This window comes from Saccopteryx bilineata, chromosome 2 (genome assembly GCF_036850765.1).
Source record: "Saccopteryx bilineata isolate mSacBil1 chromosome 2, mSacBil1_pri_phased_curated, whole genome shotgun sequence".
Lineage (NCBI taxonomy): Eukaryota > Metazoa > Chordata > Mammalia > Chiroptera > Emballonuridae > Saccopteryx > Saccopteryx bilineata.
Genome location: NC_089491.1, coordinates 249,605,774 through 249,632,386, shown reverse-complemented (window position 1 = coordinate 249,632,386; position 26,613 = coordinate 249,605,774). Strand labels below are relative to the sequence as shown.

The 26,613-nt window shown below is 50.5% G+C and overlaps 1 protein-coding gene and 1 pseudogene across 5 annotated transcripts; one reads left to right on the top strand and one right to left on the bottom strand.

Moving 5' to 3' along the window:
* The window catches only part of LOC136322470 (serine/threonine-protein kinase Nek2-like), a 38,171-nt pseudogene extending 35,978 nt beyond the window's left edge, over positions 1 to 2,193 (bottom strand).
* On the top strand, positions 1,656 to 24,222 carry TOP3B (DNA topoisomerase III beta). 5 transcript variants are annotated; one of them, XM_066259947.1, is made up of 18 exons: positions 1,656 to 1,736; positions 6,067 to 6,225; positions 7,205 to 7,336; positions 9,016 to 9,122; positions 9,780 to 9,854; positions 11,243 to 11,439; positions 11,921 to 12,077; positions 12,889 to 13,002; positions 15,824 to 15,914; positions 17,300 to 17,454; positions 17,595 to 17,700; positions 18,370 to 18,516; positions 18,630 to 18,803; positions 20,535 to 20,663; positions 21,171 to 21,320; positions 21,679 to 21,779; positions 22,440 to 22,641; positions 23,632 to 24,222. In XM_066259947.1, the coding sequence occupies exons 2-18, from the start codon at positions 6,156 to 6,158 to the stop codon at positions 24,111 to 24,113; spliced, it is 2,589 nt and encodes an 862-aa protein (XP_066116044.1). In that variant the 5' UTR covers positions 1,656 to 1,736; positions 6,067 to 6,155; the 3' UTR covers positions 24,114 to 24,222. The 5 variants fall into 5 exon arrangements, with proteins under 5 accessions (XP_066116044.1, XP_066116045.1, XP_066116046.1 ...); XM_066259948.1 differs by having other exon boundaries at positions 1,669 to 1,743; XM_066259949.1 differs by lacking the exon at positions 1,656 to 1,736 and adding an exon at positions 1,772 to 2,081.
* The last annotated feature ends 2,391 nt before the right edge of the window (positions 24,223 to 26,613 follow it).

Genomic DNA, 26,613 nt, shown 5'->3' with positions numbered 1-26,613 from the left:
AGCAGGACCATTGTTAGTATTGTTATTGGCCCTCACTATTGGACCCGTAATCCTTAACAAGTTATTTGCTTTTATTAAGGAAAGAATAGAAACAGTTAAAATAATGATTTTATCTCAGCCATACCAACTCCTTAGTGCAGCTGAAAAATCTCCGTTATAGTTAAGGATTTAACTAGGACAAAGAAGAGGAGGAAATGTGACATTCGAATAAAAGCTATAAAATATATTAATAGGCTTTAGAAATAACTTCAAAGGAACTAGTCCAGTAAACAGGTGAGCCCAGACTCCCAGGATGGCTAGGAGCTGAAGAGTCCTTGAGATAGAGAAGTCGTTAGACTCCCAGGATGGTTAGGAGCTAAGGAGTCCTTGAGATAAGGAAGTCACAAAGAACTCCTAAGACAGTAAATGTAACCACATCCTAGGGGATAGATAGGGATATTTCCAGCTGGGGCTTTCAACTGTATGACTGGTTACTAAGGCACGTGACTAGAATTTAATTTGGGGGAGCCAATTGCTAAATGCCAAATTTGCTTCTGTATGAACTGCTTGCTTGCTACGCTATAAAAACCCCTAGACTGTAGGCGCTCGGTGTGGCTCTTGTTACTACCACTAGAGTCCACCCCTGCGCAGGTTTATTTTCCTTTGTTTTGTTCTCTAATTCTTTTGGCCATAAAGATTTGTCTTAAACTCTCCAAGCGTCTCCAGTGTCTGTTTTACCCGGCGAGTGCTACAATGTGCAGTGTGCATAGGGATTTGTTCATAGTTTTCTTTATAGTCTGGCCCTCCAACGGTCTGAGGGACAGTGAACTGGCCCCCTGTGTAAAAAGTTTGGGGACCCCTGGTCTAGAGTCGACACAAACTGGCTTCTTCCTTTGCACTCCACCATCTTGGCTGCTTCTCCTGGCCTCATCCACGTGGCCTTTTTCTGCTCTCGTCTCTAATGCTAATCTCAGCTCCCGGTCTGCCCCACTTTATAGTGTAGAAATTAAAACCTTCAATCCAATATACAAACAAGGAAGTCTCTGATACAAAGTCACTTATCTGAGGCATAATGGGATTCCCCATGAGAGCGCACCACCCCACATCATCCAATCAGTCAAAGGTGTGGGAAAAAGCTTAGTCTTAAAACTAAGCCTTAGGCTATAACCACCCTGCCTGCTTACAGCCTGCCCCCCACACCCAATGCAAACTATAAGCGAGCAAACATATACATCATATTTACAAACTTACTTGACCAACACCATTATTTAACATATGTTAAAATATGGTCATAAAAGTTATTTTAATTTTTCCTCCATAACTCTAATGCTCTAACACAATTACCTTCCAGATATATTTTACATAGTTCATTTATTCATTCATTTCATAAGTGTTTATAGTATTGAAAGAAGTCTGCTGCTATACACACATCTGTAGTTTTAATTATTAACAGCATATATGTTTTCATGCTTATCATCCAGTTTTTCATACTCATTGTAATGATCATTGTCAGTATTGCCTCGCCCCCGCGGGGAAGAATGAGGACCGCCGGCGGATTGCGGATTGCGGATTGCGGCGCGCAAGCCCACTCCGGGCCGCGCTGTCGGAACGCGCAAACCGCGGAACCCGTGGAGGGAGACGTGCGAGTGCCGGAGGGCAGTCGCGGGGACGCCAGTAGCTGCCGGACCCGGAAGTAGGAATTGCCACTGGCGGTCCCAGGAGCGGGAGCTGAAGCGGGAACCGTGGTGGGGCTACGGGTGAGAGGCAGGTGGCGGGTTCCTCACCGGGCGGTTCAGGGATGTGGGAAGCGCGGGCCTTTCTTGGGCGTGTTGCCCGAATGCCGGTCAGGCCTCGAAGGGCACTAGCCTCGCGTCTGGGAATAGGATCTCAGGCCGGGGTTTTTGAATTCTCTCCGCCTCTTCCCTGGAGGAGATAAACCCCCTATATCGGGGCTTGTTGTGGGAGTTCCGGAAGATGGTGATGGTCCGCCAGCGTCTAGCCAGGTGTCTGGAAAGAGCAGGCGCTGCAGTTAATACTCTTCCTCATCGAACCCTCCTGTAGTTCTTGAAGATGGGTTCTGTTATTCGAATCGGTCGTCACAGGTAGGAAACGGAGGCTCAGGGAGGCCGTGCAGAGGTCTGGCCAGGGTTGGGCCCAGGTCGGGGAAAGGCTCTACCTACAGGCAGGTTCCACTTGCAACCACAGGGCCCCCATCGCAGTGTTGAGGGTGCCCAGACGTTCTCTGAGTTGTTGATGTAGATGAAGGAGATTACTTTAAAGTGAACAAATTAACTAGAATCAGGGGCAGTTGTTTCCTTTCTTTATTTGTATTTTTCTGAAGCTGGAAACGGGGAGAGACAGTCAGACAGACTCCCGCAGGCACCCGACCGGGATCCACCCGGCACGCCCACCAGGGGGCGACGCTCTGCCCACCAGGGGGCGACGCTCTGCCCACCAGGGGGCGATGCTCTTCCCCTCCGGGGCATCGCTCTGTTGCTACCAGAGCCACTCCAGCGCCTGAGGCAGAGGCCACAGAGCCATCCTCAGAGCCCGGGCCATCTTTGCTCCAATGGAGCCTCAGCTGTGGGAGGGGAAGAGAGAGACAGAGAGGAAGGAGAGGGGGAGTGGTGAAGAAGCAGATGGGCGCTTCTCCTATGTGCCCTGGCCGGGCATCGAACCCAGGACTTCTGCACGCCAGGCCGACGCTCTACCACTGAGCCAACCGGCCAGGGCGGCAGTTGTTTCTCTCAGGCGAAAAGAAAGACAATGACCTTGTCTTACCTTTTTATCACTCAGCCTTTGGGAATAGGACATGAGAAGTCAGGCTATTGTGGACTTCATGGCCAGTGAGCCCTAGGGTTCTTGGAGCCTTTGCAAAGGTCACCTGGCACTAGTCTGAACCTCACTTTACTAATAGTTTAAAAAATTACAACGCTGGTCTTGTAGGGTTGTTGGTAAGATTAAATAAAGTGTTTATAGCAGTAGTGTGCCTAGTACAGAGGAGCAGCTTAAGAAATGGTTGTTTCTTTCCTTCTTTTCCTGGCTTAGGTGCTTGGTGAAGTTACTAATGTGGGAAATCCTAGGGTTCAAATGCTATTCAGATCACTCCAGACCAGTGGTTCTCAAACTTTTTGAAGTTGAGGCACATTTAAAATCCTACAAATAATTGTAGGCATGCTATATACAAATTTCTGAGAAATATGTTATAATAATTAAGCCAAATATTAAAGAAAATAATATATAAAATCCAAGCGTGCTTTTATGGTAATTAAACGAAATAAGTACGACAAAATTAAATTTATTCTGACATTAAAAAACATTTTTATATTACGTTTTTGTATTATATTTTTAGAATTCGCAAAAAAGAGGGGTTAAAATTTTTAAAAAACAAAAAAGTTATCTCTCTCTATATATAGATACGTTCTTAGTAAGATTTAGTAAATTCGGCAGGTCCCGATGCTAATGTGTTAAATTTTTTTATTCTTGTGTTTATGAGAAACATGAGCTTGATATATCCTAGCGATTTCTTCAATGTTTGGACATATATTTGAAAGGCAAACTCTCATTTTCTCATCAATACATTGAAGAATTCTTCTCTTTTTACTCTTAAATGTGTTAGTGCAGAAAACCCCCACCATACATATCATCTTAACTTTACACCAAACAAAGGAAAGAAGAAACTTGCCTCCAGTCTCTCCGGGGAATGTGGTGGTACAATCCAGCACCACAGCTTAACAGCCTTTTGCAACCTAATCAGGCAAGTGAGGTGGGAGGTTGGGCAGACTGTCAGCTTACAGCCAATTCCTCACACCTCTGTCCCCTCAAAATCTAAACTCCAAAAACCCTGTTGGTTTTTTTGGTCCCCAACAGGCACATATTTCTCTGGAATACCATAGGGTGCACCTAGAAATCTTCTAGGGCGCACACTTTGAGAACCACTGCTCTAGACTTTCACTCCCAAGCTAAATCCACTTGTTTATAAGACACTGACATGAAAAGACTTTATATGCAAACTGATTCCCAGAGGACACATATTGTGATATTGCTGGTGAGTTGACAGGGTAATAACAGGCTAACCTACTGCTCCCTTCCACTTTCAGCCCTTCTAATTACAGTCCCAGTTTGGAGTGTGCTGCCAACATCCGCTTAGCACTTTCTAATCTCCCTTTTTGAAATAAGAGGACAAACTGCAGACTCAGAGCTTTGGCAGGAAACAAAATCGAACTTGATATACCAGAAAGAATCTAGTTTTGGCCATTGATTACAGCCTTTTAGTTCCTATGAGGCTATAAAATTTCCTTTTTTTGTATATAAACTTTTTAAAAAAGCAAAACTTAAGTGAATAATAATGTTTTGCCAGTAAGTCAAAAAAGCATTAGGATGGTATATAAATGAAGTTTGCAAACCATTGCTTTCAGCTTTTGTTCTCATTGGCTTCCATTTTCAATTTGGGAATGTGCCTTAATAAAAAGATAGGGAAACCCTAAGCTTAATCACAGAAAATTAATCATAATTACAACTTCAGAAATCTTTGAAGAGGTGGAAGGAACCTGATGCAGTTTAAAACAAATGTACCTAGCTGAAAGTAAGGAAGCATGACTTTCACCCCGATTTAACCAACTTCCTGGGTTACCTTTAGAAAATCCTTTCTCTGAGTCTTAGTTTGTTCTTCCTCCTTGGGATGATTGTGCTAGAACATCACCAGGGCCCTTTCCCCAGGATTTCAGGATTCCATATCCTTAAAGGAAGTGTTATTTTTTTCCTAATAAAACTGATACTCAGAACACTATGAAGTATTTATGCAGGATTGAGATATAAACTGTTGAGCTAGATTATGTGTGTGTGTTTAAGATTTTATTTATTGATTTTGGAGAAAGGGGAAAGAGAGAGAAAGGCAGGGGAGGGACCAAGGAACAGGAAGCATTAACTCACAGTTGCTTCCCCGATGTGCCTTGACTGGGTAAGCCCAGGGCCTGGAATCAGCTATCTCAGTGACCTCAGCATTCCAGGTCATTGCTTTATCCACTGCACCACCACAGGTCAGACAAATAATGTGTTTCTTTAGAGCCAGAACTGCTGAAGACTGGCATGTATCAAATATGGATTAGCAACTGCACAGTCTAACAGTTGGACAGGTGATCTGAAATCCGGACTGATGCTAATGTGCCTTTCTGTGACTTCCAGTGAGTGTTGGGAGGGCTCTTTAAGGAAGAGTTAGTGTTTACACTGAGCCTTTGGACAGTTGAGCAGCATTCTCCGGGTTTGCAAGAACATTCCAAGCAAAAGTAACAGGAACTTGAAAATGTGTTTTTCTTTAGATGGTGTCCAGCTTACTTGGCCAAAGTATGACCTGCAAAACAAGGATATGGTGCAATAGGCAGGAAGGTAGATTGAAACCTGTTGTAAAGGACCCTGTGAGCTCTGCGGGGGACCAGACCCTTTGGCTAATGGATCTCAAGCCTGGTTGTGGGTCAGAAGGACCTAGGAAGCCTGGGCTGGACATCTGCATTTTGAAAGTGACACAGGGCTCAGCTGAGGTGGAGGTGCGACTGTCAGCCTGAGGGAGTACACAGAACTGGAGCAGGGGAGGAGGGCCAAGCATCTATCCTGCCCTGGTCCTGGCCCAGGTCCAAAGGCCCCAGTATCATTTTTCTGACATAGATTTGGGGATAAAATTGACCTGAGATCATGGGGGTCACCTTTGTTTCTCCTAAATGAAGCCAAATTTCTAGTGTCCTCTCTGAGCCAGATCAGTTATCTTGAGCAGTTGTTTGTGAGATGTCTTGAAGTTTCCCTAATTTTTTTTTCTTGCCTGGGGTTTGCTTTTGTTTTGTTTTGTTTTGTTTTGTTTTTTTGGTTTTAGAGAGAGAGAAACATCAGTTTGTTGTCCCACTTTATGCATTCATTGGTTGATGCTTGTATATGTCCTGACTGGAGATCAAACCCACAACCTTGGCTTATTGATTGATACTCTAACCAACGGAGCTACCCAGCCAGGGTTTTTGTTTATTAAAGTGATATTCCTTGTTAGCAAGTGGCATAGGTTCCATTGTAAGCATTGCTATTTTCTATGTGTCTTTTCTTTAGGAGTCAGTGTTGATCATAGAGCTGGGCTGCTGAAAGGCCTTTGCTGAACTTTACTGTCATTTCCCGGAAACTGGAGCCAGCTTGACAAGATGAAGACTGTGTTCATGGTTGCAGAAAAGCCATCCTTGGCCCAATCCATTGCCAAAATCCTTTCTCGAGGTAGGGAAGACCCACCCTGGTATCTCTCTGGCTTTGATCTGTAAACGTGGTCATTCCTATTTTACCCATTTCTTTTTCTGAAGTGCGACTCTCCCCCGCTGGAGTAGCCTCAGTTCAGGACAGTAGACATTCATGAAGCACCTTCTGTTGGTCACTGTGGGTTGCATTTACTGCCGCAGCCAGCGCGAGCCAGGTCTGGGGCTCCCAGAAGGCACAGGCACTGTTCACAGCATAGCAGCAGGTACAGACAGGCCACTGTAAGAACACCAGGCTGGTCAGGGTTGTTGATTGCAAGCACAGAAACCACCCCTGGTAACTCACACAGAGAGGAAATCACAGGAAGGAGGAAGACAGCCATGACCATACCCTGATCTAAGTCTGACAAGGCTATGCCACAGTCATCATTGCCACAAGACCCTTGACTCCTGATTGCTGCAGCTTCAGTCCCTAAGTGTGGTATCCTTTAACCCCCAAAAAAATATTTAAAGAAAAAAAAAAGTTGTCTGAAAGAGAAAGGAGACCTCAGAAGTAGTACTTGGTCCCCAAAGCTAAGAAAGTTTGGCTGAAGGGCCATTAGTGGGGAGCATGAGACAACATCATGGGATTCAGTAATTGTTAGGTGCCTGGGGATCTCTCAGTAAAGTTTAAGAGAAGCGAGGCAGAAATCAGATTCAAGAGTGAACACAGAAATGCAGATAAAGACCCTGAGAGTATCTGCTCTGGAGAGTTCAGAGGGGCTACTTCTGCCCCCCCAACCCAAGACTCTGTGTGGTGAGCACACTGCTGGCTAGTTACCCACAGTGTTTTCCCTGTGAGCCACAAGACCTCTCAGAACCAGTTGCCCTCAGTGGCCTGAGGAATGTTATCACTACTCTGGGGAAGAGGGACTCTGGCCCTCTGAGAGGCAGTGATGAGGCCTCAGGCCTCTGAGACTGCTGCAGCTTCCTGGAGCAGCCCTCGCTGTGCTTCTCCTCTGCAGGGAACATGTCCTCACACAAAGGGCTGAACGGAACTTGCTCAGTGCACGAGTACACAGGGACCTTCGCTGGCCAGCCAGTCCGCTTCAAGATGACGTCCGTCTGTGGTCATGTGATGACCCTGGATTTCCTGGGTGAGCCCCTGCCCATCCTCCATCCCTCTGAGGGAAGCCCTGCATGGTATTTCCACAAGTCCAGATGGAGCCAGGGGAGGGCTCCTGGCAGAGGAGTCCAGAACCCATGAGTTCTGACACCAGCAGGTTGTAAAAAAGTGACCTGCGGTCCCTGGGTGAGGCACCCTGAACTCAGGCTTTGGAGGTCAAAACCCATAGGTCCCCATCCCAGGAGCACTGTTAGTCACTGCATGGCCTGTGAACCTTTCTGTGCAGACTGGAGATGATGCCCACCATGGGGGCCTGGCCTGAACAGGTACGTGGGACAGGGCTGCTGTTCCTGATGAGTGTCACTATTGCTCAGCAGTCACTCGATGGCTGTCATCATCACCCTCATATTGTTATCCATCATCTTGGAATGGCCAGTATTAGTGAGGCATTGGGGCAAGGGGCAGAGCTGTGTGGCTGACAGGACTCCAGCCTGGGCTCTTTTGTTTTGTTTTGTGACAGACACAGAGAGACAGAGGGAGGAACAGATAGGGACAGATAGACAGGAAGGAAGAGAGATGAGAAACATCAATCCTTTGTTGCAGCTCCTTAGTTGTTCATTGATTGCTTTCTTGTATGTGCTTTGACTGGGGGCTCCAGCAGAGCGATTGACCCCTTGCTCAAACCAGTGACCTTGGGCTCACACCAGCAACCTTGGGCTCCAAGCCAGTGACCTTTGGACTCAAGCCAGTGACCTCGTGCTCAAGCTGGTGAGCCAGGACTCAAGCTGGCTGAACCCACGCTCAAGCCTGTGATCTCAGAGTTTCAAACCTGGGTCTTATGCATCCCAGTTTGATGCTCTCTCCACTGCACCACTGCCTGGTCAGGCTGGCCTGGGCTTTTAACCACACACCCTCCACCGGCTCATAAGGTGGGACTGGGCCTCCATGAGTTTTCTGCTGCTCATGAGTGAAATGGATCTTACAGCAGTGCCATCCACTTCCAAACTGTCTGTGAACTCAATGTGACAGTAATAATAGAGTGCTTAGCACAGGGCCAAGCACATAGCAAAGCTTCAGTACCTCTTGCTGCTCAGTGATAACAGTGACATCGATTCAGTTGTGTGGCTGAGCATTTGGACCCTGAACTTTACCACCAGCTGTAGGTGGGGAGCTGGAATTTGAACTTGGCTGTTACTGACTCCAGTCTCCCAGGCTGCAGGAAAGGGGGCCTAAAAGAAAGCCAGAGTGCTGACCATGTGAGTGCCAAGCCCTGAGTAGTGAAGTAGGTAGATGTTTCCAATATGAGGCCCAAAGAGATTGATTCTCCACAGGCATCAATGGAGTGCCCGTTGTGTGACCAGTCAAATGCTGGTTGGGGGAGAGGGTACAGAATCCAGGCTGGAAGAGAAGACGAAGGTATGTGTGGTATGGTTCAGGGCTCTGGCAAAGTGAGCCAGGCCAAGAGTGGTGCCGTCTAGCCACAGGGACCATCCTGGAAGCAAGACTAGAGTGTCATCCCTGCCCAGTGGTGGCTCCCATGGGTGGTGAGATGTGGTGTCAGCTCAGCAGCCAGGAGGAGGAGGGCTCTGTCTCTGTCGAGGTTGCCCCGGGCAAATTATTCTCCCTATTGGTGAGACAACCACCTTATGACAGTCTTGGAAGCCAAGCTCTGAAGTGTGATTCAGATGTCATTGTGCCTGTGGTTTATAGGAAAGTACAACAAATGGGACAAAGTGGACCCTGCAGAACTGTTCAGCCAAGCCCCGACGGAGAAGAAGGAAGCTAACCCCAAGCTGAACATGGTGAAGTTCCTGCAGGTGCGTGGGGTTGATAGGCACAGGCAGACAGGAGGCCCTTCCCCTGGCTCTCTGCCCAACCCCCATCCCTGGAGGTATTTGACCCCAGCCCTAGGGCAGGCCTCACAGCCCTTATTGTGAGCACCCCAAACTGGCCCAAGAGGCACCTTTCAAGCCTACTTCTCCCAACACTACACTGTCAGACACCAGAATTATTTTTAAGTAGTTGGTAGTAGTGGTTGTTTTTCTAATTTTAAAACAAATGCATATACATTGTGGAAACTTAGGATATATAAATAAGTATAAAGAAGGAAAATCATAATCACACTACCCAAGACTACCATTATTAACATTTAAGTTTGTGTCATTTCAGTCCTTTTTCTGTGCAATTTTCGGGGTTAAGATCTTAATGCATTTTTTACGTTTTTTTTTGATCCATAAAACGTTCTGTACTAAATTCTTTTCTGAGTGGCTAAACCAGTCTAACTAGATAGTTCCTCTGCTTAGCCTGGGCCCCTGCTCTGGGCACCAGGCTTCCTAAACAGCTGGGGTGAGAGTGGGTCGGGGAAATGACTATTCTGTGATTGCTCTGCTCCCTGAACTGGTGAGAATGCTGTCGGTGGGCGCTGCAGGGGGGCAGCCTGTGGCAGGTGCAAGTCACCTTGTGCTTTGTGGCAGGTGGAAGGCAAAGGCTGCGACTACATCGTGCTATGGCTGGACTGTGACAAGGAAGGGGAGAACATCTGTTTTGAGGTGAGGGTGGGGTGGACCCCACTATGGTCCTCACTTTTGGCCTTCTGCCACCTGCCCCAAACCATTCCTGAGCCCAAAGCAGGGAGTCAACCACAGTGGCTTAAAAATACCTTTTATCCTCCTTAATTTTGGAAATTCTTTAGACACTTTAAAACATACAGACTACTAAGTTGGATAGGGTGTTACTTCACCTTCTGGGGACACATTGTGTGAGCAATGGTAAAAGAAGAATTGCAAGATGGCTTTGAGTTTCAGATGGGACTGTCTCAAGGAGAGAGTTGGTTTTCAGCATTTCAGGCTACCCAGCACCTTTCAGGGACCTTAGATCAGTGCCAGTTAACACCCGGCAACCTCCCTCACTTCTGTCACATGCATTATGCTTCTCACTTCCCACTCGCACGCATCTTCTCCCCACCCAGGATTCTCTCCCAAACTTGCCTCAGCGTGGTGCCCTTGTGCTGGTTGTGACTACACATGTCACCTGGTGCCCCTCGGGCTGTGACTATTCAGGTTGCCCTCCTGCCTCTGTACTCGTAGCTCTCACCAGGGCTTGGCATGTCTCAGGGCTCAGGAAATGCTTCCAGCATGATGGGAACTTGGGGCACCCCACATTCCAGCACAGCACCCTCAATCCCTTCCCAGACACCCCTCCTGTCCCTTCCCCTGCAGGGCTGCTCCTCTCCAGGGGATCTTTGTGGCTGGGGGTGAAGAATGGTGGTAGCTCATGGGGCTTTCTCCCTTCAGAATTGAAGCCTCTTCCTGTAAAGAAGCTGCATGGCCAGGCTCCAGCATGACTCCCCTCCCACTGCACGGCCTTCTTAGTGAGTCTCGACTCTAGGACCCCTGCTGTGCTTTGTCCCTGAGCCACCCACATCCCCCATGATGTGGGTCATTAGGGCCTTCCCACTCCTGCCCTTGGCTTTTTCCTCTGCATCCTTTTCCCTTTCTGTCTTTTCTCTAGTCCCTTACAACTTCCACCCACCCCTTCTAGCACTCCCTCCTCTAGAAGAAGGGGAAACTGGGTCAAGAGGGATAGATTTGGCAACTCTTGAGTTCCCTCATGTCCTTGGCAATAGCATTTCTTAGTTTGTTAAGATGGAAGCAGGAGATAAGAGAGAGGGTATCAGCCTGCAGGATGGTAATAAGCAGGGGATGTTTGAATAAATTTGTAGACAAAAGGATGGAAGCCATGTGGCAGGAGTATGTGGAGAGACGGAGGCTTCTGAAAAGGGAGAGAGACAGGAGGCTCTAGCAGGAGTGAAGAGGGAATCTCACACACACAGCTGGGGAGGCTCAGCCCTGGAGAGGACATGGGCCCCTAGGTAGAGTGGAGAGGGAGGTAGAGACTTTGGGAGTTGGAGGGAGTCACATCCAGCAACTTCTCCCAGGTCCTGGATGCTGTGCTTCCCGTCATGAATCCAGCCCATGGTGCTGAGAAGACGGTGTTCCGGGCCAAGTTCAGCTCCATCACAGACACGGACATCTGCAATGCCATGGCCCGCCTGGGCGAGCCTGACCACAATGAGGCGCTCTCAGTGGATGCCCGGCAGGAGCTGGACCTGCGCATTGGCTGTGCCTTTACCAGGTGCTGGCTGCCCTCTCTTTGGCAGAGCCCCTGCCCTTTGCTGGTTCCCATCTTCAGTTCCTGGGCCTGATTAGCACCCCAGAATTGTCAATATTTTTAAAACCCTGCCGAAAACTGTCTAAATAGACCACCACTTGAAAAGCAGTGTGTCTGTCCACACTTTGCATGTCTTGAGAAGGTGGAGGGAATGGAATGGAATGGAATAGAAGGATTTTCTAGCCCAGTACGGTCAAGATGTCTGCTCTTCTTTCCCACTTTGTCTCTTTCTCTGTTCTGTGTACACACACATCTCACATTCGTGCTGAGTGTGTCCTCTTATCCTGTCTTCTGAGCAGGGAGCAGCCAGCCACCTTGGCCTCCTCCCTGCACCTACCAGCTAGCCCATCCCAGACTCCTACCCATGGTTAATGTTGGTGTCTTGAACAAACACATGGTTGAAATATCTTTCTTTCCCCCACCCTCACCCCTACCCCCCTTGTAGGTTTCAGACTAAGTACTTCCAGGGGAAATATGGCGATTTAGACAGCTCTCTCATCTCCTTTGGGCCATGTCAAACCCCTACCCTGGGATTCTGCGTGGAGAGACATGACAAAATCCAGTCCTTCAAACCAGAGGCCTACTGGGTGCTGCAGGCCAAGGTTCTCTTTCCCTTCTCTGTTTCTGTTGGGTCTTTCTAGGTTTGGGTGTAGATTCTGAGAGTTGCCATCATTATTATCATCATCACCATCATTGTCATAGTCATAGTCCTGCATAGTCCCCTTAAGGCCAAGGGCACAATTGTGGATAGCAGTACAACGGAGGAAGGCCAGAGAGGGTCTGCAGGATGCCTAGGGAAGGGACCCCAGCTTTATGGAGAGGCGGGTAGGGCTGGGCCTGGATGTGTTGAATTTGGATAAATGTGAATGAACTCAGCTTTGATGATGTGGGGTAAGCTCACCCCTTGGGGCCATCAGCTGCCACGGTCAGGTCCAAGGACTGACTTTCAAACTTTTTAAGGTTTTGGAATCCCTTCTCTAAATAAAAGCCTCCATGGAAGCTTTTTGTAAGATTTAGAACATAATACAGAGCTCCTCTGGTCAACACAGAGCCAGGGACCCAGGTTGAAACCACACCTAGTATTGGCCAGGCATTAGGCTGTGGGCAGGATGTGTGTGAGGTGGAAGCTCCGACATTTCTCAAGGACAAATCAGCCTCAGCTTTGGACTCCCCTTGTGAGACTGCCTAATATTAGGGAGAGGCCAGTCATCAGAGCATCCCCACTTGGGGAGGACTTGCATAGCTCTGCACCTGAGTTTCTGCACACCTGCACAGGCATGGCTGTGAGACTTTAGAGCCAGGGCCATTTTGCTCCCAGACGAGGAGCAGCTTCATCTGCCCCAGTTCTGTTCTTGGGCAACAGATTCATTTGGATGCTTTCTCTCCTGTGTTCTCCTTTTGTTCTTCCTGTAGGTTAACATTGATAAAGACAGAGCTCTCCTTTTGGACTGGGACCGAGTACGAGTGTTTGACCGAGAGATTGCACAGATGTTTTTAAACATGACCAAGCTGGAGAAGGAAGCCCAGGTGGGCCTGCTCTACCCACATCTGTCACCTTTGCTTAGGTCAGGGTAGGAGTGGGATACCTCTGGCTGGAGGAATAGCTTGAGACCTAGGGTCACACCTTTCTCAAACACAGACATCTTTTGGAAAGAACAGTTATATATACAGTCCTACTGAACTAGTTCTGCCCATTGCAGTAATTGCAGCATGTTGCATATCTGCTCTGGATCCTGCGATGTCCTACTCCTGTGACCTGCAAGGCCCTTTCTATACTTTCCTTTCTGTGTGACTCTGTGGGCATCATCTCCTTTGACAGGACTTCATTTCACACAGATGTCCCTGTTTTGTGACATCTAAAGCTGGCAGCTCCAGAGGGCTCTATTACCATGGCCATGAACTCGCCAAAGATCACACAGCTAACACAGACAGTTCTGGGATCCCAACTTCAGTCAGCTTTCATGGCCATTGTGGTGCCATATTTCTTACTCAGGGTTTTATAAATTGGAAGGACATGCTGCTTGGCTGTTAGGAAGAAGGTGATGCCACCTGGCAAGGGGTTGGCAAGGGGCAGTGGGGGAATGGCGGGCCAAAGGCCATTGCAGTAAATGCCCTGCAGTTATGACAGCCACTGCCTTGTCCTTCTTGAACCTTCCTTTGGAGCCCTCTTGCCTACCCGTGCAGGTGACTCAGGCCTCCAAAACTTCTAAAACCATGCAATGCTTTTGTCCTTGCTCACGATCCTATGCCAATGTCTCTGGACCTCACCCTTGTGATCCAGCCTTCATGGCTGTGCATATACAATTTGGCCTTGGCGTCTGCCCCACGTTTGTCTGTTTGGAATCAGAAGGCCCTGCTACATGGAATTGGCAGGAACAAGTTGTCAGAGTTTAGTTGTCTGTGTTGCTTTTGCCACGGGCAAAATAGAGCCATCTCTCTGATAGCTGTTCAGTTAGAGCTTGAAAGTGATAGTTCACCAGTATTTTATTTTATTTATTTATTTATTTATTTTTATTTTTCTGAAGCTGTAAACAGGGAGAGACAGACTCCCGCATGCGCCCGACCGGGATCCACCCGGCACGCCCACCAGGGGCGATGCTCTTCCCCTCTGGGTCATCGCTCTGCCGCGACCAGAGCCACACTAGCGCCTGGGGCAGAGGCCAAGGAGCCATCCCCAGCGCCCGGGCCATCTTTGCTCCAATGGAGCCTTGGCTGCGGGAGGGGAAAAGAGAGACAGAGAGGAAGGAGGGTAGAGTGGAGAAGCAAATGGGCGCTTCTCCTATGTGCCCTGGCTGGGAATCGAACCCGGGTCCCCCGCACGCCAGGCTGACACTCTACCACTGAGCCAACTGGCCAGGGCCCACCAGTATTTTATTTAAACTGCATGGTGTTTACAAAAATTTCAAAATAGTTGCCGACATATATATATATATATATGTTTTTTGTTTTTTTGTTTGTTTTTTTTTGTATTTTTCTGGAGTTGGAAATGGGGAGGCAGTCAGACTCCTGCATGGGCCCGACCAGGATCCACCTGGCATGCCCACCAGGGGGCGATGATCTGTGCTCTGTTGCAACCAGAGCCATTCTAGCGCCTGAGGCAAAGGCCAAGGAGCCATCCTCATTGCCCGGGCCAACTTTGCTCCAATGGAGCCCTGGCTGTGGGAGGGGAAGAGAGAGACAGAGAGGAAGGAGAGGGGGAGGGGTGGAGAAGCAGGTGGGCGCTTCTCCTGTGTGCCCTGGCTGGGAATCGAACCCAGGACTCCTGCACGCCAGGCCGACGCTCTACCACTGAGCCAACTGGCCAAGGCTGCCGACATTTTAAAAATATTTTTTCTTCCTTTTTTTTTTTTTTTTTTTTTTTTACAGGGACAGAGAGAGGGATAGACAGGGACAGACAGACAGGAACGGAGAGAGATGAGAAGCATCAATCATTAGTTTTTCGTTGCGAGACCTTAGTTGTTCATTGATTGTTTTCTCATATGTGCCTTGACCGTGGGCCTTCAGCCGACTGAGCAACCCCTTGCTCGAGCCAGCGACCTTGGGTCCAAGCTGGTGAGCTTTTGCTCAAACCAGGTGAACCCGCGCTCAAGCTAGCAACCTCAGGGTCTCAAACCTGGGTCCTCTGCATCCCAGTCCGAGGCTCTATCCCCTGTGCCACTGCCTGGTCAGGCTAGTTGCCAACATTTTTAAATTATAAGATTTCATATTAAAATCCTGATTTCCAGCTTCCTTTGGCAAATTAGAAGATGTAGCAATACCAGCAGGCCCTGATGGCAGCACTCAGGCCTGAGACAGCCTGCGCTCTGGGGCCCTCATGACCCCGCTGCCATCCTCAGCGCCTCGCTGATGCTGCACCTCTTCAGTTTTGAGTCTGCAATCCCTTATATTGCCTCTTCCCCATTCCTCCAGTTTTTCTTTCTCCTTAGAAAAATCTTTTCTTTTTTTAATTAAAAATATATTGATTGATTGATTTTAGAGAGACAGAGGAGTGGGGAGTGAGAGAGAGAGAGAGAAGGAAGCATTCATGTGTTTTTCCACTTAGTTGTGCATTCCCTGGTTTCCTGTATGTGCCCTGACCAAGGATCGAACCTGCGACTTTGGCATTTCAGGGTGATGCTCTAACTAACTAAGCTAACCGGCGAGGGCCTAGGAAATGCTTTAGAAAATTAATATTTTTCTTTTTTCCTTCCTGGGCCTGAATAAACATTCAAGCCTCAAGAGCTGTGAATTTGATAAGCAGGGAGAGCAAAAGCATGAAACCAGACCTGTCGCCCGTGCATTCTGATTCTTTCTCTCGTGTCGTTCCCCTTCCTCCCACCCTCCTCGCTGAATCTGTTCTGTCTTCTAGGTGGAAGCCACAAGCAAGAAAGAGAAGGCCAAGCAGAGGCCCCTGGCCCTGAACACCGTGGAGATGCTGCGGGTGGCCAGCTCTTCTCTGGGTATGAGGGCATTTCTCTAAAGCCCCCAAAATACTTCTTGGAGCAGGCACGCAGCGACCCTATTCAACCCCAGTGTAGAACATGGGGGTGCAGGACAGAGCCGACCTTACCTCTGCCAGCATTCTCCCTCCATGCTCACTGCGCCAGCACACACCTCCTCACGTGTTCACCTGTGCAGTGTCCCCTCTGCATGCAGTATCACTGGGGCTTAGAGAGAATCTGAGTCTCCTGCCGATTTCCGTTCTTTTACATTCCAGAGTGAACACAAAGTGAAAACAAATGAGAGAGGGTTCCATTCCACAGGCTGTTGGTTAATACTCAACAGCTTCTTTGAATTTACATGGGGAAAACGGGGCCATGTCACCTTACTCAACATCTGAGAAGCCTCTGCCAAGATTGAACACATGGCAGGCCACCAGTAGGGCCACCTATAAGGCAGGTCCTCACGTGCCCTCCAGAGGCATTAAACCATGGAGTTCAAGCTCCAGACACAAACTCTGGTCCAAAACCTGCTCAGCCACGTCCTTCCTTATCCCAGAGCTTTAGTTTCCTCATGGGAAAGAGGGTGACTCTAGTTAGTACCCATCTCTCTGGATTGTTGTAAAGATTAAGTAACTGAAATAGCATATCCTAACAATAGCAGTGATAATGATTATGACTATCAGAGAGGGACATCCTGCCCGTAGCATCTCAGAGCAGCTTCTCTGGTACAGGGGAGTTTAAGACCCATCTCTCCTTTCTGGGACAGGGGTGCTATAGACTTTCTGAGCCTTGTTTCCATAGTAGTGAGAAGGGGGTTGGGCTGGAAAGTTGGTGACCTCCAGGCATTGATGGACTCAGGAGCCCACTAGCAGTGTCCTCTCAAGGAAAACCAGCAGGGATCCTCAGAAAGTTAACACTGAGTGATCTAGCTGAGTGCCAGCCTCTGCTGTTCAGGGAGGAGCAGGAAGATGAGCCCTCTGTCCATGGCCCTGGAGTGCCATGAGGACAGAAATACCCAAGGGGCTGGGAATAGAGGGCATGTACTAATTCTGGTGTCATAGGATGTCAGCAGACCCTGAGGTGTGGTTATGGTTCCATGACAGAGGACAAGAAGCAGGGGCTCTGAAGGCCACATTTGGTCAATAAAGCTAGCAGTATCATGAGGGTGACACTGAGCATCCCTGTCCTGGGTCCACCCTCCTAGCTCATAGATTGGGGACCTCAGCTTTGGAGAAGGCACAGACACCTAGTTAGTAGCTTTGTTCTGGGCATTGCTCACTCAGATCCACTATCACCATATAGGAGGCCCTGTCTGCCTTTGGGAGAGCCTGAGTGGCCAGGCCTATGGGCAGGTACCTGGCCAACCCTGGTATTCCGGGCCAGCTGAGCCTCCTGTCCCACAGGTATGGGGCCACAGCACGCCATGCAGACTGCTGAGCGGCTCTACACCCAAGGCTATATCAGCTACCCACGAACCGAGACCACCCACTACCCCGAGAACTTTGACCTGAAGGGTCCTCTACGGCAGCAGGCCAACCACCCCTACTGGGCCGACACGGTGAGTGGAGCCAGGTCCTGCCTTCCATACATACCTGTTGCTAAGGCCTTGGGACAGAGCTCAGGACTGGCAGCAGCTCCCTGTAGGTGGGATGGTGACCAAGCCTAGACTCACACTCTGCTTTGTTTTCTGTCCCTCAGGTGAAGCGGTTGTTAGCTGAGGGTATCAACCGCCCACGGAAAGGTCATGATGCTGGCGACCATCCTCCCATCACCCCCATGAGGTCTGCTACAGAGGCCGAATTAGGTATCAGGTGATTCCCCCACCATTCTCACACACATTTATACACTCACACAATACACACACACTTCAAACTTCTGGGGAGGGGAGGGTAAGAAGCTACAATGACATGGGACCTTTCTATGGTGTCAGGCCCCATTGACAATGTAGAGATTCTCTCTTGCCCCCATCCCATCTGCCCCTGGCTGTGGCAAAGGAGGCCACCTGAAAGTTGTGCTTCCTCACCATAGGATGAAACAAGTGCTGATGGCATGTGTGCCTGCATGCCAGGTGCAGGCACTGCCAGTGGGAGACCCTAGAACAGAGAAGGCCAGGCAGGAGGTGGGAGGGTGATGTGAGTGGGCGGGTCGCTAGGGAAACAATGGGATGAGACTGGGACCAAGTGACAGGCTCTATCCTTGGACTGGAGCAGTACTGGTGGCCACATGCCAGGAGAAGGCAAAGGGATGGACAGCCATGTGGGTGGAGGCCTATCACTAGAGAGGGACAGGCCAGGTTCCTGAATAGCAGTTCCACCTGGAGCAGGGAGGGATGGGAGCCATGGCCATGATGGAACCACCAGGATGCAGACGACTTGCTTTCCTTGCTATGGGCTTCCTTTTCTCTTGGGCATCCTGTGGCGGGGCTGCTCAAGCCAGCATCCTGGCTGGTGACCAGCGTCTGTGCTCACTGCAGGGAACGAGGCGTGGCGGCTCTATGAGTACATCACTAGGCACTTCATTGCCACGGTGAGCTATGACTGCAAGTACCTCCAGAGCACCATTTCCTTCAGGATCGGACCCGAGCACTTCACCTGCACCGGGAAGACTGTAATCTCACCAGGTAAAACTGCAGGCCTCGCTCTGCTCCTGCTCACTGTCACAGATGGATGGAATGTTCTCCATTGGGCCTGGAGATGGCAGCCCAGGGTCTGAGGCAGCACCCTATCTCTCTAGGCTTTACTGAGATCATGCCCTGGCAGAGTGTGCCCCTGGAGGAGAGCCTGCCCACCTGTCAGAGGGGTGACACCTTCCCCATGGGCGAGGTGAAGTTGCTGGAGAAGCAGACAAACCCACCCGACTACCTGACGGAGGCTGAGCTCATCACACTCATGGAGAAGCATGGCATCGGTAGGTGCATCCACTAGCCCGCCCCCTCGCCCACATGAGACCCAGGCCTGAGAGTTCCCATCCCAAGACCAGAGCCCAAGAGGCAGTGCTTCCTGAGCTGCCCAGGGATCCTTCCATGCCCAGCATCTGGCCAGCTGTGCCAGGGAGGGTGGCAACAGGCAATATCTCACCAAGGCATCTATGTCAGGACCTGGCCTTGCCTGTAAAGGCTGAGATGTGCCCTTCTGCACACTGACACCCAGGTTGCCAAATGATTTATTTACAGGAAAAGCACAAAAGTCATATCAGAGTCCTGAGTCCACACAGCCAACCTGGTCTGTTCTGGACTCAGGATGAGGAAACTAAACTCACAGGTGCTACTTCCCTGTGAAGGAAGCAGAGCCCAACAGGGGCCAGAAACTCCAGCATAATAACCAGGTGAAAACAGGCAGCCCAGGGCAGTTTACTAGCACAGAAGTAGAGTTACCAATGCTTGCACCTCATGGACGAAGTGGTCTTGCCCAGTCCTACGGCCTAGGGGCTGTGACCTGTGTCCTTGCACTGCCCAGTCGCTGATGTGCTATCCCAGGTGACCAGGTCCCTCCCAGTTGATGGGCTCTGAAGTGTCATGGGACAATCCAGGCCTCTGTACCTGGGCTTGGCTCCATTACTGACAATCCTACAGGTGATTGCCAGGGAGCAGCTCACCTGAGTCTGGGGTCCTGTGACAGTGGTGATCTCAGCAGGAGAGCTGAGCCTGCTTCTTCTTGAGGGCCTGGCAGCCTATGATCGGTCCTGCCATGGCAGTCCTCAGTCTGCTGTGAGGTGTGGCACTGCTTCCCAGCAGCCTCTGCCCCTTTCTGTCGATGGGACATCATGGCTTCTGGCAACCACACACTAGATACAACCCAGGCATCATAACCAAATTTGGTTAGCAACAGTGAAGAAGGCTCTTGTGACCTTCTGAATAAGACAGTGGTCGAGGTTGGCCCTTGTCAGCCAGCACTCCCAGGGCTCTATAACTGGCAAGAGCTTTCCTGTGGCAAGAATGCAGTGGGGAGCTGGGGAACCCACTGAGCCACACGGGCCTGGTGGACAGGCAGCAACAAGCACAGCACCTGCCCCACAGTTCAGATCCCTGTCCCCACCTCATCCTGTGAACATGTACCTTAGCAGTCTCCTTAGCCTCCAAGCACCCACTAAGGAGGCTCCTCAGCTGTGGAAGCAGTAATGGCAGCATCTAGCAGTGCCAGGTGACCTTGAAGTCCCATGGGGAGGTGTATCCCAGAACTGGGAGCCTGCCCTGGGGGACTGATCACCAGGAAGTGGGCAAAATAGGGCAGGTTTTAGAGAGGACAATTTGGCAGTGAGTAGGTGGGCTCCATGCTTGGGACTGGGGCTCTGGCTCCAGAATGGGGTTAGTGCCACAGGACAGAGGCAGGAGAGGCCAAGGAGGTCTTAACAGATGTGAGGGGCAGATCAAATGAGCACTCTGCACTTGGCAGAGTTCTTTAACTTCTCTGAGCCTCTGAAGAGTGGGAATAAGCACCTGGCACTGGGAGTAAGTAAGCATCCTGGAGTCAGAAGATGAGGTATGAATGGTAGGTGGTGTGCCCAGCACAGCGCTGGCCAGGAGCAGCACAGGAGGGACAGAATGAAGGGGCCATGGCAGGTGGGGATGAAGGGGGCTCACAGTTGGAGGGGGAGTGTCGGGCAGGTTGAGGGACACTAGAGCCTGGCTGTGTGTTGCAGGGACAGACGCCAGCATCCCCGTGCATATCAACAACATCTGCCAGCGCAATTACGTGGTCGTGGAGAGTGGGCGTCGACTCAAGCCCACCAACCTCGGCATTGTCCTGGTGCACGGCTACTATAAGATCGGTGAGTTTGGCTGGCTGGTTCTCCTTGGCTGCTCCCTAGGCTGCAGCTCTGCCTTTGTGAGCCAGAGCCTTCCTTACCAGGCCCTGCAGTGAGCCGTGGCTCCCACTGCAAGGGTGCTGCTCTGGCCACCCCAAGACCTGCCCAAGCAGGGGCTCGCTCAGCATGGTGATGAATGGACAAGTGCAAAGGATCTGAAAGGGAAGGTGAGGGCTCTTCCCCACAGATCAACTACTGGCAGGTCTTGGATCCTCACTGCAGTACTGTCTGCTATGCCCCCTTGAGCCGTGAAGAACCTAGACGTGGCCCAAGGACTGCCAGGAGCACATCTGTGCCACAGTCCTAGAGACAGGTGTCCCTGGTGACTCCACACAGGATTTTCTGGGTGGGAGATCAGGAGAGATCTAGGGTGTGGGGGCCGGCCTGGTACCTTGTAACTCTGCCGGAATTGCCATAGCGACCACGACTCCTTGTGTGAGAGTGCTCACAGCTGTGTTTCGCCACCTGCAGATGCAGAGCTTGTGCTCCCCACCATTCGCAGTGCTGTGGAGAAGCAGCTAAACCTGATCGCCCAGGGCAAGGCCGACTATCGCCAGGTCCTGGGCCACACCCTGGATGTCTTTAAGAGGAAGTTCCACTACTTCGTTGACTCCATCGCAGGTGAGGTCTGCCTCTTCCCTGCCCCTGAGTCAGGGCTCTCACCACTCCATGTGCCAAAGGCCCACTTGGGAGACCATCCTCTAGATTGGTTGGAGGATGGGGCAGTGATGGGTCATCACTGGGCCCTTGTTAGGTTTAAAGAGCCAGTATATTCGTGCCTCATGCAGGGCACACGCCTCACCTGACACTTGGGACTGCAGCTTGCCGTTCCCATCTCTGACTGGGAAATCCTACCACCCTCAGGGCAGTGGACTGTTTACCCACAGGTCCTCCACCCACTATGGCAGCCTCCCCTCCAGCCCAGCTGTTTATACCTGCTGTAGGCCAAGAGGGTTGACTCCTGCATGCTTGCTTTCAGGCATGGATGAATTGATGGAGGTGTCCTTTTCACCTCTGGCAGCCACAGGCAAGCCCCTGTCACGCTGTGGGAAGTGCCACCGGTTCATGAAGTACATCCAGGTAGGTGGTCGGTGAAGGGCTGTGTCCACCCATTCTGGCCTGCAGTGCCCTTGTGCATAGACTTGTATGAGTCTTGTCACCTCTGTAGGTCTCCACGTTATCCTCAGTCATACAATATAGTTTCTGTTCTAGTTGTCACATAAGAATGACTAAGAGGCCTAAAGCAACCTTGTCAACAAACACTCAGTGTCCCCATGACCCCAGGAACACATAAGCTGTTACACCACTTACACACTGATGTCCATTGTTTCCTATCAATATGTTTCTTGTTGTCATGGTCATTAACACACATAGCAGGATTTTGGAATGGCCTGTCTTCATAGATAAGGCAAGTGTCCTGAGACTCATGTCCTGGATCCTTGCCTGGCAACATATTATATGTTATGTGTTGTATGTCATGTATAATGCATTACACATTACATGTTATATATCCTGTATGTGTATTAAACCTGTGTGTATTATGTGTGTTCATGTGTATTACATAGTATTATTGTGTGCTATCTGTTTTATGAGTTACATATTATGTGTTGCATAGGACTTACTGTATGTTATATTTAACGTACTACATTCTATGTATTTGGTGTTATGGAGGGAGTGAGAGTGGGTAGAAGAGTCAGGTGGCCCCAGCAACCCTGTGCCTCTCCCTTGGCATTACTATAGGCCAAGCCAAGTCGCCTGCACTGCTCCCACTGTGACGAGACCTACACACTCCCCCAGAATGGCACCATCAAGCTCTATAAGGAGCTCCGATGCCCGCTGGATGACTTCGAGCTGGTCCTGTGGTCATCGGGCTCTCGGGGCAAAAGCTATCCACTGTGCCCCTATTGCTACAACCACCCACCCTTCCGGGACATGAAGAAAGGTGAGAGTACCTCCTCCCTTCAGCTGCTCCCTCTCAAGCTGGCCTGACTTTGTCCCTCCCCACCCCTCACCCCTGCCCCAATATCTGTGGTCTCTATTTAGCATCAGCTGCTTGCCTGACATCATGCTTGACTCAGGGTAGCCCTACCCTGGGCCTTCCCATGTTACTGGTGCTAAGATAGGAGACCCTCAGTGTACCTGGGCACGACTCAGGTGTCAGCCAGACCCTCTGCCTTTCTCTCTCTCGTAGTTGTGCAGGTGACTATGGTAAGCTCCCTCAGGATCTGGGCAGTGGGTATACTGTACCCCTTTCTGGGCTGGGATGAGTGAAGGATGCTGTAGGTCGAGTGTGCCTTCAGCACACCAGTGTTCTCCATCCTCATTATTCCTAGAGAAAGGAGAGTGTCTCTCCAGGTGGAGCTGAGAGACTGAGCCAGGAGTCACGGGGGCCCAGGACCCACAGTGCTCACTCTTAGCTGTGCTGTCTTTACAATCTGGGGTGTTGCTACCCCATATAATAGACAGGAATGAGACACAGCGAGAATGGGGCATCTGCCCACACCCCCAGGGGTCTGAGTTTACCCCTCCTGACTCAAGCCTTGCCTGTGTGCCTGGCACTGAGGCCCATCCATGCCCTCCAGCAGCTTCCAGGGCAGCCGATGACCCTAGATTGAGGGCCACACAGAGCTGCTTGTAACAAGCTATGGAAGCAAAGTGCAGGGCGGATGGACTTGTCTGGAGACCCACAGCAAGGCCTTGTGGAAATGGTGTGAGCCAGGGAGAGGGGTGTTTCAAAGGGCAAGGAGGTTGCAGATGAGCCAAGACCGGGAGCACTCCAGAGCACAGGCCAGTGGGAACAAAGCTGAGAGGAGTACTTTATGTTGGGACGGGAACCCTGGACTGTGAAGCAGTGAGAGGCCCAGGGTGGGGTAGGGGCTGCAGCACCAGGTGGGTGGGGCAGGTGTGCCTCACAGCTGCCCTCTCCCCCCAGGCATGGGCTGCAACGAGTGCACGCACCCCACATGCCAGCACTCACTGAGCATGCTGGGCATCGGCCAGTGCGTGGAGTGTGAGAGTGGAGTGCTGGTGCTGGACCCCACTTCGGGCCCCAAGTGGAAGGTGGCCTGCAACAAGTGCAACGTGGTGGCACACTGCTTCGAGAACGCCCACCGTGTGCGGGTGTCCCCCGACACCTGCAGCTCCTGTGAAGCTGCCCTGCTCGATGTGGACTTCAACAAGGCCAAGTCCCCACTCCTGGGTGATGAGACACAGCATATAGGCTGTGTCTTCTGTGACCCTGTCTTCCAGGAGCTGGTGGAACTGAGGCACGCGGCCTCCTGCCACCCCATGCACCGAGGCGGGCCGGGGAGGAGGCAGGGCCGAGGGCGGGCCCGGGGCCGGCGGCCTGCTGGGAAACCCAGTGCCAGGCGACCAAAGGACAAGATGTCAGCCCTGGCTGCCTACTTCGTATGATGGCCTTTTTGTTCCTCACCTAGGCTCTAGACAGTTGTCCTTTGGGTCACAGAAATCATTAAAACGCTTTTTGTCTCCTTCAGAGCAAGCGGCTAGGGACCTTTTGCCAGTGTGAGGACCTTTTACTGTGCCCTCCCCACCCATTTCCTCATTGCCCCTCCTGTCCTGTCCCCTTGCCTCTCTGTCCCTTCAATTCTGCACTCACCTCCTAAGTGACTACAGGGAGGAAACCGAGTGTATACCTGGGAGGGGTGTCCCCGATGCCTGTGAGGTGGGAGGGAGGCCCGGGGAGGAGATGGGGCCTGGAGAAGTGCTGTCTGGACCGGGCCCTCACTGCAGCCCACTGCTCAGGGTCACACCCCACAATCCTGGCGCAGCAGCTGAGCAGGTCTGTATGTGGGGCCTCAGGTGACCCTGACATCCTCCAGGCCTGTTCTAATTCCAATTCTCAGACAAGCCCTGATTGTCTCTAGACAGAGGCAGCCAGTAACTTACTGGGGGAGCGGGGTGGGGTGGGGTAGGGGGAGGGCCATGGTGAGCAGTTCACATGCCAGGCGTAGAAAATAGTCCATAAGCCATAGCATCCAGTGGTGCCTACGTTCCAGCGGTAGGCTGCTTGCCTACCTGCTGTCCTTCCTGTGCCCCTGCTCCAGCCATGAGGCAGAGCACCTGCTTTAGTAACCACATGTCCTCTGAGCTTGGGAAACTCTGCCCCTGGCCATGTGGCAGCAGGAAGTCAGTAAACGACTTTCCAGGCTGTTCAGTTGGGAACACTTGTGCAAGGAGTAGATAAGTGTTTCATGTGGGTCCTCCTATATTGGTAGTAGATTGACAGTTAACACTAGAATGTATATGACTCTGAGAGGATCCTTTGTTGATAAACCTGTGGCTTCACCTGGCATTCCATGAAGGAGCTGCACCCCCAGGCTCCTCTTCCTGGAGGCTCCAACAAGCCAACTGTTCCCTAGGGCAGTGATTTTCAACCTTTTTTGAGCCGCGGCACATTTTTTACATTTACAAAATCCTGGGGCACACCACCTACCAAAATGAAACAAAATGACACTAACACAGTACATATTATACATATAGTTAATAATATAGTTTCTAAATGTATTTATACTCACACCTGACCATGTCTCACGGCACACTAGTGTGCCGTGGCACTCTGGTTGAAAAACACTGCCTAAGGCACAGTTTGGGAAAATACTCTCAAAGCTCTTGAAAGGCTGCATCTGTGAGCAGACTCCCTGAGTAGCTGTGCCACAGTGGCCTGATTCTGGAGCACTGACATGGACACTTCTAGTTGTGGTTAAAGTCCCTGGCACAAGACTGACTGCCTAGCCACCCACTTAGGCCCCCTCACATAGTGAGCAGACTCAGGGCCTTTTCTCCTTATGTTCTAAGACCCCTCCAGAGGTACCCAGGGTGCAGGCTTGGTTTGGGCTTGGAGGAGAGATACTGTACATCAGGCCTCAATCCAAACACCCATTCCATACCAGGATCATGCACTGAGGTTTCAGCCTCAAGCAGGGCTGATCATAAAGAGTTCCTTTCTTTTTCTCTTCAATTGCCCTTTGTTGATGAATCTTTGAGAATCTTGGCTTTCAAAGCTGAGTTCTGCCTTCTGGAACTCTACCTTATCCACCCAACAGCATCCAAACCCCACTGTTACTGGCAACCTGACTGCAGGAACAAGAAGGACAAGAGAATACAGGCCTATTTTGGGCCAGAGCTGCCTTGGGACTGTATAGTACTTTCTATCTATGAGGCCAGAGTTTAGTTAAGACCATTTTATTTCATTGATACCCCCATCCACATCTCCTGTATTTTTTTTTTTTTTTTTTTTTTACAGAGACAGAAAGTCAGAGTGAGGGATAGACAAGGGACAGACAGGAATGGAGAGATGAGAAGCATCAATCATTAGTTTTTCGTTGCGCATTGCAACACCTTAGTTGTTCATTGATTGCTTTCTCATATGTGCCTTGACCGCGGGCCTTCAGCAGACCGAGTAACCCCTTGCTTGAGCCAGCGACCTTGGGTCCAAGCTGGTGAATTTTTGCTCAAACCAGATGAGCCCGTGCTCGAGCTGGCGACCTCAGGGTCTCGAACCTGGGTCTTCTGCATCCCAGTCCGACGCTCTATCCACTGCGCCACCGCCTGGTCAGGCACACATCTCTCCTGTATTATTGGATGTAAATCTTAGATATCACAGCATTTCACTGGATATATTTTGACTAAAGCAGACAGGTCTTGCCAATGGATAGAGTATGATGGAGAAGAAAGATCAGAATTAAGGAACACTTCAAAGTCTGGCCTTAGCAACTGGAAGGATGGAGTTGTCCCTAACAGAGTTGGGGAAGACTGGCAAAGTGCAGCGTAGGCACAAGGACCAGGACCTCAGTTTGGGACTGAAGTTTGAGGTGTCTATTACAGGTACCTCTGGAGTAGGGTTTGGATATAGGAGTCCAGATTTCAGGGAATAAGTCTGGGCTTGAGATAC